The sequence below is a fragment of the Arachis stenosperma genome, chromosome 3 (genome assembly GCF_014773155.1).
Source record: "Arachis stenosperma cultivar V10309 chromosome 3, arast.V10309.gnm1.PFL2, whole genome shotgun sequence".
In the NCBI taxonomy this organism is placed as follows: Eukaryota; Viridiplantae; Streptophyta; class Magnoliopsida; order Fabales; family Fabaceae; genus Arachis; species Arachis stenosperma.
The window spans coordinates 40,735,145-40,746,883 of record NC_080379.1 but is presented as its reverse complement, the minus strand read 5'-3'; the positions used below and the strand labels follow the sequence as shown (position 1 = coordinate 40,746,883).

Below are 11,739 nucleotides of genomic sequence, written 5' to 3'. Positions count from 1 at the left end.
CAAACATAAATGTTACAACTTTTAAAAAGTCATCTTTTAAAAATTAGCTTTTATAAGCTATTTTTGAAAAGTAAAAACTTTACCAAACTAAGACGAAAAGTAATAGTATTAATGTGTACAATTTTCAAAACTAAATTGTAGCTTTCTAAAAAGCTATTTAAATACTTATAGAAAAGTTAAAAAAAATGATTTCTCTCGTGATAAATTTTTTTTTATCACATTTCTTTTAAAATAGATACTTTTAAAACTAAAAAAATCAAATACAAAATAACTTATTTATAAGCTACTTTTAATATAAGTATTTATTGTTTAATTATTTTTTAAAAAAAAACTTAATTAAAAACTAGGCCTTAATCTAATCTAATATTCTAAAATCTTAAAACAGCTCAACGATTGACAGAGTATCAAACAGTTTATCAATTTTCAAGCAGCTAAAATAAATCCAACTTTACTCCTCGAGACTTTTTTCAGAATCCTATTACGATTGCTTAGGTATAAATTAAAGATTAAAAAGAAAAAGTTGACTGGTATTAATTAAATCAAATCAAATAACATATGTACTTACTTCTTAGTCACCAAAAAATAAAAAAAATAACATGTCCTTCAAATGAAAAGTAATGAGAAGTTCAACACTAAATAAATAAATAATATCGTCAACAAACTATAATTCAAATGACATAATTTCTCCATCTTAACCTAAACATTTTGGATTCAAATTTCATCTCTAACTTTAAAAATAAATAAATAAATAAATAATATCTTTTTTGATTAAATTCATAATAAAGGCGGTAGTCCATGAAATCGCAAAATGGCTACATCTTGAAACTTCACGTCAAAAGATCCTCCGAACCACGGACAAAAGAATTACAGTTTCCACCATCTTCAATGCAAATCCTTTTAATGCAAGATAGAACTTGTCTACAATAAGAATGAATCACTTGGAATGTGATTGACTAAAAAATTGCCTGTACAAGGAAGGCGAAAACAATCAGAGGGTAATTTTGACATAAAAATGGTTAACGTAAGATCCATGGGAATAGCAGCAGACTTGTACAACAGGATTCCACACCCTTAGTTTGATGCCAAAGCTTTATTACAGAATCCAGTTCTTGGCCTCTTGTTGGATATAATGTCATAAAAAGAGTCAACAAGTTGCCCTGCCAAACTGCTTGGATCATCAATGAGAGTTTGAACGAAGGTGTTAACCACTCTGCGTTCTTGGTCTGTTGACCTCAGACTAAACCATGTTAGCAATTTCAACCTAAATTCCTGTTTTATGTGACCCTCACATTCTAGCCAACGAATTACTTTCACGCAATACTCAAAGTTCTCATCCAGGGAAGATGAACCATCAGATATGCGTACAGGAGAACCATTTATCAAAGTACTGTCACAATCATGTATCTCTTCATTCGTGCTTGCTATCCTTTTTCTAGTCACGTCTATGCGAGAGTCGACAGCTGGCACTTCCCCTGTTGGGCGATGGGTCCAGGTTTGGGAATCACCACTCCCATGGGATCTTGCTAAACCATTCTTCTCAAGATCATGAGAGGCAGCATCATCATCTGCCTCAACAGCCTGCATCAAAGTGCAACCATTATCTTCATCCCTGGAAGACTCAAAAGGAGGTGTTAGTTCTTCATTTAAATCTGGAACTGAAACAACATTTAAATCAAGGCCTCGTGGAACTGAAGGCAACTGCTCTTCTGGAGTTTTAGGCTTGACCATTTCACTTTGTCCACAGCACGTTTTCATATCAGCACAGCAAAAATCTTCAAGATAACCTTGTTCCTGAGCCCAAGCTAGATGCAAAATTTTTCCAAGGTCTCGAACCTTAAATCCAGAGTCTTTCATAGTGCGATTGGGCTCAATCTTCGAGCCAGAAGAACAAGCCCCAATTTGAAAATTCTCTCTCTTTCGTACCATAGCAACAGATGGAGGAACGTTTTGAATTATCTCGATGCTCTTCGTGAAACATTTAGCCTCAGAATGACCCAGGTCTCCTGAATCCGTATATGATACAATGCGAAAAGTATATTCTGTACAAGGCTGAAGGTTGGATATCAAAACCCTCCTCTGTGATCTAGGAATCACAGAAACAGGATCTTTGGTGTGTGATTCTTCCCTACTCTTGTAATACCAAAGCTTGTATCCCTTACTGTTCTCAGCCGCCACATTTGATACTTCAAGTAAAATGATTTTGACAGAGGAAGCTGTTACCTCTTCAAAAACAAACTTGCAAGCAGCAGGAAGTGAACCCTCTGTGATGTTAAAAAAAAGATGTCATCATGAATCAAACAATAAAAGTGATGTGAAGAAACCAGCAAGAAATTTGCACAAGCTATTTTAAACAAATTAAGAGAACCAGATCAAACCTCTGGAATCAGGATTCACATTTGGAACACTAGCCAGCCATCTGTCAGCTTTCTCAATAGCAAGAGTGCAGAATTTCTGCACATCACCAGCTATAGGGAGTCTGCTGACAATGCCTCGTGCCATCTTGGCAGAAACCCCATTAACTGGACCAACTTCTGTCTCCAGTTTAGCCTTCGCCTTTTGTACCAGTTCATGCAATTCTTTAAATTTCAAAGTCCCATCCAAGAGCCTGTAGCTCAAATATATCCTGTGACAGAGTGCATCTACACGTCTAGCATCCTTTGCAATAGTTAGCTGTTTCTTCCAGCATCTGCCATTTTTAACCATGAACCACCAATATTATCAAAATAAGGTTGGAAATTCAGTTATAAAAGTTGCAAATGGTATAGATAATACATAGCTTCAACTGTACTGTAAGAGCTGAAAACACCCTATTAGAATTCATCTTCTAAAATCCAAATTGAAGAAAGTAAAAACCGCAAGAGTTTCCCATGCTTTCATGCCACAAACATGAAATGTTAGTGTGCGGTGGGCAGAGAAGAGGCGGGAAACATACACAAATCTTTTAAATTCTATATTCAAAATAGAAGTCAAGAAGCCTTTTTTTTCCTGCTAGACACAGTATAAATCGATTCACCAAATTGGCAAGACCAAACTATATCAAGGGGGGGGGACATAAATTCCCGATAGATCACCAGGTTAGGAAAATCCACTTACTCAAGTATCCCAGTAACTTTGCCACATGATGCACAACAATAGCCACCATCTAGTTGCATCAGTTGTCCATGATCAACAACTCCTACTTTTTCATGTTTGAGAGCACACTCGATATGGCAAGACAATCCACAATAGTCCCCTTGAGTAGATTCAGACAAGCATACCAACCAAAGACTAGGATCTTTGTTATCATCAAAAAGGTGACAAATACAACAAGAACACCGTCTACAAAATGTGTCATCTATAGATAGAACAGCCCTACAGGCAGCATTTTTGCAGATCCAAGAGTTAGAATGTCCAGATTCAGAAGTCTGGTCAGGATTAGGAAAGATCCGCATGGGGTTTTCAGCCTTCCGATTTTGCTTCCTGAAAGGCGGATTTCCAACATTGGAAGCTTTTTTTGAATCTTGTTTCTTAGTTGTCTTACCAGTTGACTTAGTTTCAGCCATCCTTCCTTTTGCAGTAACTTTCTTATGGTCCTTAGCAAAGCACGTTGGAAGAAGTTCCTTCTTCGGACCAGCCTTCACAAACTCTTGAAGGAGTTCTGAACTTCTTGAAGCATCATCAGAATGGCCATTTTTTTCGGGAGTACTTTGCACACTGGAAGAGAGGCTTTGCACACCAGAAACTGAACAGAAAGGCCAACCAACAGAGAAAACAATGGGAAAATTGAAATGATATAGTCAATAAAAACTAGACTCAGAGAAAGACAGCAACAACTGAACAAAATTAACAAAGATAACAGACTACAAAAGTATTGAATGGAAAAATTTAGCCCCAATCCATCATTAGGGGCACCTAGTCACAATAGTGTATAATACAGAAAACAGAGGACAATAAAAATATGGAATAGGATGGTCAAAACTATGTGCATTACACAGGAAATCAATGTAATTGATGTGTAGAATCGAAGAAATGAACAAGAAAAACATAATATATGTTTGAAGAAATAATGGTTTCATATGCAACCTCTGAGAAATTTCCAAAAGGTTATATGTCATCCAAATATCGATTCATTAAGCTTTTTGTGAGACACTAGAAATCATAAACCACCTGATCAAGAAATAACATATAAACGTTGGCTCCTTAGAGGACACCGATTTTTTTTGTAAAAATTCCTCTTTGCAGTGATAGCAATGGTGTTAAATCAAGCCACCTTCAAATTTAAAAGCTTTCAAAATTCCCAGACATCAGCATTGAAATCATGTGCAGAAGCCAACAGCAAACTACATCAGCCATTCAGACACAATCATTTTCAGAACCAGCCAGATCAAACAGAAATATAAATCAGGTATAGGTGTTCTATTCTACCCACAAATGAACATGCTAAGGACAACACCTGGAATCTGGAAGGGGAATATAAGAAAGAAGAAAAAAAAAAGAATACAAGATACAATAAGGAGGAAGAAAGTATCAAGCCATCCTGAATCAGATTGATAAAACAATCTTCAAAATAAATTCCAAGAAAGTTATCAAAATCATTCAAGCACACAAAGTACTAAACAGAAGAAAGGTTACAGGGAGTATCTTAGAGACACCAGATCATTCCTACCACAGGAAAAAAGAAAAAACTATCTTGAAACATTTCATACAAGGAAGCATCTAAATAGCCGCATACAACATAGCAACCCAAGGCATCCAAGTCTAATGTGTGGCTGCTATGATTGAAACCTATTCATATAGATAGGCATCTATGCAAGTGAGAAAGCGTGTTCCAACACTTCACTTTCTTAAGTTGCTATATATATTCAACTACAAGATACATTGTATATTTTGCACCATCTAAACATGGAAAGTGATTATTCAATGTTATTGCTGGTTTAATAAGAAATCATCGCCTTGACATTCCATATCAGAAATTCAAAGAATTGCAACTCAATACGTACATAATAAAAAGGGGTGATTTTTTTTAAGAGTATAAATAAGCTAATCTTAAATGTGTGAATAAATTAGAAATCTGTCTTGTTGATTTTAGAATATGAAAATTTACTAATATATCTTCTACATCAGCAAGTAAATTATAAAATGAACCATGTATCTTTTCTAAAGCCTGATGCCAAGTGCATTCTATACCATACTCCACCTTTTCAATAGATTAACATATGACACTGTGCAAAATAAAATCACTATAGCTAAGGCTCAGCATTATATACAGCATAAAAAGGGAAAATAGATGTTTGTAATGCTAACATTCGAAAGAGAAGATAAAAAGAGAAAGCTCAGAACCACACCTTTACAAACGAATTTCTCTTCTAAGTCCATTAGCAAGTGCTGAACACTACAAGTATACAACTCAATTGCCCTTGTCTGAAAAATGGGATAAATAACATCATAAAGGTGCTGCTTCTGTTAGTGGGATGATCAAAGTAGCGTCATGTACACATTATCACTACACCTTCTGTCTATATAATAGAAAAAGAAAACTTGCAAGTATAGCCTCAACTACGATATTACACCGAAAAAAGTTAAGAAATGGTAATTATCCAGAAAGGTAAATTAAGCATTGCCCTGATCAAGTTAAAATTACAGTTGTCTAAAGATCAAGGACAAGCAACTAAAAGCAACATCAATAAGGAAGTTTAACTTTTGATTGTAGTACACAACTAATATTACTTCCCAAAAAAAAAAAAAGCGATGATATTTCGTGGGAACAATGTGTATTCATAAAGTCAAATACAAGAATGTAGCTCATGCCTCGTGAATAAACCAGCAACAAAGGAGACTCCAATACAGATTCTTAAAAGTGGGTGGGGAAATAAAAAAACAAGACTACAAATATATGTTTTCTTCTCCATTATTTCATCACAGACCACGATCCCTCATGCACAAATAAATAAATAAATAAATAAATAAATAAATAAAAGGAATGGCATATAAACCTCCCTACAACAATTCAAACACCCAATTACGACGACCAAAAAGAAAAAAGAAAAAAACAATCTTTTTTCCCCTAGAACACCAAATTTAGAAAGTAAGTAGATAGATAAATAGACAGATATTGAAAAAACATAATTTATTAATAAATTAATATATATTGTAAATGCCAAATATGAAGCTGAGGAGGAGAGTGGAAAACACGTTAAAATCGCACATCAAGATTCAACAGCTGTTGTCATATGCATTGTGCCGTGCGCAATAACAACGAGCTAAATTAAAGCCAGCTTTTCTATTTTTCTTCTCCTTTCCAAAAGTAGAAACGATTCCAACACGCAAACATAAACGAAGAAAAAACATGTATTTCTTACAAAATCACGAACCGTAATCACAAATCAGACAAAAGCAAAGTGTGAATGAAACGTAGCAAAGCAAAACAAGAACGAATCTGCGTAGTAATAACAAAACAAAACAAAAAAAGAAGAAAGAAGGGAAGGAAAAAGATAACCGGAAAAAAAAAAAGAAGCAATAAATAAATAAAATTTATAAAAGGAAAGAGAAAATTTTGGAAAAGGTGAAGAAGAATCTTGGAGGAGTGGACGTACCTTGGGAAAAATGGGAATGTATCGAGGGTTTATGGAGGGAGCAATTTGCTCCCAAAGGAACAGGAAAACCAATCCAAAGCGCTACTTCTGCTTCTCCGTTGGTTAGTTGTGTTAGCTTCAATACAACAGAGAGAGAGAAAGAGAGAGGAACTTGTACGAGTTGCTCACGTTTTAGAACTGAGGGGGAAGGTGGGGAACATCACGCGCAGAGGAGGGAGCGTGGCGAAGGGAGGCGGAGTAGCACGAAAGAAAGCAGGGGTTTGGGGTTTTCTGCAGGTTCTTGGGAGTTAGGATACTTGCCTCACTCTCGTTGTTATTGCGTGCCTCCTATGCCTACGCTACACGCCTTTAAACTATTTTCCATTCACTTTAATCAACTGCATGGACTTAAATGCCCTTAAATACTCTTGCACGAAATACAATAACTATGACAAATGAATAGCCTGGCTTAGTTTTCCGTTTTTTTCTGAAATAAAATTTCAAAACGCATTAGATATTAGATGCAGACAATTTTTTTTGTCAAAAGAAAATTCAATCGAATGACGAATTCATATTTCTTATAAATTTAAATCAAAAGAAAAATTTTAGGTAATTAATTCTTTTAGCTAATATTTTAATAAATTAGTCAATTTTAAGCTAAATAAAAAGGTAAAAAACGTAAATAAAACTATTGAAACTCATTAGTAGATCCTAAATAAAAAAAAATGTTACGTGAATATTTTTAGTGGACATTTCTATATAAATCGATATAACTAATATTGATTTACAAATGTTGGTAGTAAATCGAATTAGAGTGATTCGATTTATTAGGATGTCAGATAAATTGAATGGATCTAATTCGATTTATGTATGTATATTGTTAATTTTAGTAAATCGAATGTGCTCAACTCAATTTATTTAGTAATACACTGTAAATTGAACCTGGGTGCTTCTATTTACGACTATTCTATCAAAAAATATAAATGGATCCAGACTAATTCGATTTAGCTTGTATTATTAAGTAAATCGAATTGAACACATCCGATTTGTATGAAATCCTAGTAAATCGATACTAACTGTTTCAATTTATATAGAAATGTTCATTAGGAACATTCACGTAACATTTTTTCACCTGAGAGATATACGTAATTTTAAACTTTAATTGGTTTATTAACATTTTTTATCCTAAATAAAAAGAATATTTAAAATTATTAAAAAAATAAAAAAAATTAACAAAAAAGCATCTAAATTTATAAAAATTCAAAATCTACAAAAAAAATTAAAATAGTTAGAAAGAACATCTAAAACTTAACAAAATAAAACTTCTAAAATTATAAAAAAAACATTTAAAACCTCTAAAATTTAAATATTCAAAATTTAAAAATATTATTTATTTTTATTTACTTTTTAATGTATATTCTCAAAAAAAAATTAAAAACATCTAAAATTTAAACACCTAAAACTTAGGTATAAAAACTATCTAAAATGACTTTATTTTTAATAATTGTTTTTATTTACTTTTAATTATATATTCTCAAAAAAATATTTTAAAACATCTAAAATTTAAATATTTAAAATATAAATATAAGAAACATCTTATGCCTTCTTTTTAAATAGTGTGTTTTTATTTATTTTTTATTATATGATTTCAAAAAAATATTTAAAACTTTTAAAATTTAAATATTTAAAATTTAGATATACATAAGAAATATTTGTAAGTGATGCATTTTTTTTTATCATAATTAATTAAAAGAGTTTTGTGTTCAGATGTTAGAATTTTCTGCTAGGTTTCGTATATTATTTTACAATAATTTTTTATATTTTTTTATGTTTTAAATTTTTTTGTTAGCCTTGGATTTTTTATAATGATTTTAGATATTTTTGTTTAGGTATAAATTTTTTTGTTAGATTTTGATTTTTTTATTTAATTTTAGATATTTTTTGTTACTTGTTTATATCCCAACTAATAATTAGTTATTGTTGACTGATACCTTAATTAAGGAATAAGTATTGTTTTTGTCCCTGACGTTGAGGGTCAGAATCGAAACCGTCCTCATCGTAATTTTTTATTTAGAATCATCCTTATTGTTTATTAAAATCGTCCTTTTTAATAAAATTTTTTATTTTATTTCTAAACTACTCATACTTTAATAAAAAATTATAAAATTTATAAAAAATAAAACATGCGTGGGGAGAGGGGGAGGGAAAGGACGCGGGGGTGGGGTGGGGGTGGGAGGAAGGGGAGAGGGGGAGGGGGACGGCAGCAGCGAAGCTTGGAGCCGTCGTCGCCGGACTCGCCGCCTCGCCGCTTCATCAGCAGCTCGCTTTCTGCTTCCGCATCTTACTTCTGCTTTCTTACTTTTCTGATTTGGCTTCTTGCTTCTGCTTCTTGCTTTTTTGCTTCTGCTGCTTCTACTTCTTGGTTTGGTGATGGTTTTGGTGGTGATGGTGTTGGTGTTGATGTTGATGTTGATGTTGGTGTTGATGTTAGTGGTGGTAGTGTTGGTGTTGCTTTTTGTTTCTGCTTCTTGATTTGCTTTTGCTGCTTCTTGCTTTTTGCTTCTGTTGATTTTGAGTTTTTGCATCTGTTTCTGCTTTTTGTGTTGGTGTTGGTGTTGGTGGTGGTGGTGGTGGGTGGTGGTGGAAGAGGAGGAGGTAAGTGCTGGTAGGGGTGAGAGTATTTTTATCCGAAAAAATTAAAAGAACGATTTTAATACGAAAAAAAACGTTAAGAATGATTCTAAATTGAAAATTATTATGGGGACGGTTTCAATTCTAAGCCTCAACGTTAGGGACCAAAATAATACTTATCCCCCTTAATTAATTATCTATTATAATTAAATTGAAAAATGTTCATCCATATTTTTTATTGTCCTTTTGTCTTTTATATTTCTATCTTATAATAAAAATGTATATAAAAATAGAATGTTTATAACTTTTTTTAGAAGAAAACTTTTATTTAAGAAAATAGCCAAAAGCTATTAAGATAAAAAAGAGATCATTTTTATGTTGAACTATAATTTGAGAGGAGATACAAAGTTTGATTACAAAGAATCTTATATGACATGCATAAACAGAGAATCACAATTTTTTTTATTTCTAATTCTCCACAAAAGTATTGTAACATGGAAAAAAATCTTCTCTTATTCTCTAAATAGATCTGCAAGCTTCGTGAATCTGGAAGTACAACTTCCATAAAAAAAAGTTCCTCTTGTTGCATTTTCATTCCATATATGCAATATCATGTTCAAAATATCCATAAAAAAATTAATATACCACAAAAAAAATATACCACAAAGGAAAGAGACCAACCACAAAAAAAATTATTATGGATTTAGATCTGAATCTCAAATCTAAATCTCCAAAAAAAAAAAAAACAGAAAAGAAACAAGAACAGAAAGCAAATAACCAAGAGAAGAAAGATGGGTGAAAGAAAGAAAAGAAGGGGCGGCAAGGAGATGTGGACGGCGAGAGAGTGGCGATAGTGGGAGGTATGACTTGCTAACAGAAAAGAGAGTTTATGACAGTAAACAAAGAGAAGGATGAAAAATGATAAAGAAGGAGAGACAGAGGAGAGATAGAAGAAAAAGGAAAGTTAAAGAAGAGGAGCAGAGGAGGGTCATCACGGTCTAGACTAAGGCAGCGACGACAGTCCTCAAGAGAGATTCACAGGTTTTTTTAAGAGAGAGAAAGAGAGAGAGAGAGGCATTGCAATGAATTTTAGAATGTTTATGATTTTGATAGATATTACATACTCCTAAGATAATAAACTCGTAGTTTATACTTTATCTTAAAAGATTGTTATAGAATCATAATTTGTAATATTTTAAAATGAAACGTAGATGACTCATAAATTAAAAACAATATAAACATATATAATTTTAAAAATATAAAATTAAATTCAAATTTTTACATATATATTTATTATCAACTTTCTTATTTTAGTTATTTATGCAGTATATTAATATACATTAATTACTATAATATAGTCTTTTTTTGTGAAGAAAGATAATTTTATTAGATGTGAATAAAATTATAAATTTTCATAAATAGAACTATCAGCAAAAATAAAAAAGGGGTTTTCACACTCAAAGAAAATGAATATAGTAACAACAAAAATAAACTAAAGAAAAAGAGAAAATTTTAAAATAAAGAGAAAAATAAAAACTACTATTCAAAATATAACAAAACAAATTTAACGCTAATTCTAACTTCTTTTTTTAAATTCAAAATTTAAAATTCAAACACTAGAATTTTTCTATTCCTATTCTTATGTTTTTCTTTTGTCCATGTAATTTAAATATTTCATTCTCTTCTTCTTAACAATAAATTAATAATACATTTGTCCTGCTAATCTAATTTTATTATAAACCAATCAATAGATCAGAATGAAAAAGAAAAAAAAAGTAGAGCAAAATAGAACTTCAGTGTTGAGAGGGCTGAGGAAAAAAAAATGAGAGAAACATAAGAGCAAAGATAATAATTAATGTTAATAGGAAAATAGGAGAGACTGGAGACAGAGGTGGTGAAAAAGAGAAAAGAAAGCTTTAATCGAGAGATAAAGGTAATACAACAACTTCAAGAACAGAGACTATAAAGACGGTGAAAATGAAACAAGACTAGAGTTTTGAGCATTTTCATCACCATAACTTTGGAATAGGCCAACAAAATAAGCTTTTAGCCTCAAGTTTCTCTCTAGACGTGACTCGCTTGCAGAAGCGCGATTTCAACGATTTTGAGAGTTTTTCCGACAATTCTACACGAACGCCATTCCTCTTACTCAAAGAACATAAACGAGACGGAAGGAGGGAGTAAAATCGCAAACTTGTGCGACTTCACGAGTTAATTCGCGATTTTAACTACCCTGCATATTCCTTTGTGAGGACTCAAATATTGATCTCTCGTTACTTTGTTGTTAATTATTAGTTTTTATATATCTTATTTTTTTTGAAAAAGTATTTTTTTCATTTTTTAACTTTATTAGTTTTTTTCTAAATATTAGGTATATATTAAAATCAATTATCAATGTATAATTATAAAATATATATTAAAAATAAATTAAATTACGTATATATTTATATATAAATATATAATAACTAATTTTAGTGATTAATTTTTGTGTATATATAATTTTTTTAAATATAATATATTTGTACAAATTTGGTTGAAAGATTTAATTTCAACTCCC

The 11,739-nt window shown here is 31.8% G+C and overlaps 1 protein-coding gene across 2 annotated transcripts; it reads right to left on the bottom strand.

Moving 5' to 3' along the window:
• Positions 1-583: 583 nt before the first annotated feature.
• Positions 584-7,911, bottom strand: LOC130965280 (VIN3-like protein 1). 2 transcript variants are annotated; one of them, XM_057890021.1, is made up of 5 exons: positions 6,573-7,911; positions 5,325-5,400; positions 3,094-3,721; positions 2,376-2,686; positions 584-2,261 (listed from the first exon to the last, which is right to left on the bottom strand). In XM_057890021.1, the coding sequence occupies exons 2-5, from the start codon at positions 5,353-5,355 to the stop codon at positions 1,072-1,074; spliced, it is 2,160 nt and encodes a 719-aa protein (XP_057746004.1). In that variant the 5' UTR covers positions 5,356-5,400; positions 6,573-7,911; the 3' UTR covers positions 584-1,071. The 2 variants fall into 2 exon arrangements, with proteins under 2 accessions (XP_057746004.1, XP_057746005.1); XM_057890022.1 differs by lacking the exons at positions 5,325-5,400; positions 6,573-7,911 and adding an exon at positions 4,147-4,316.
• Positions 7,912-11,739: the final 3,828 nt, after the last annotated feature.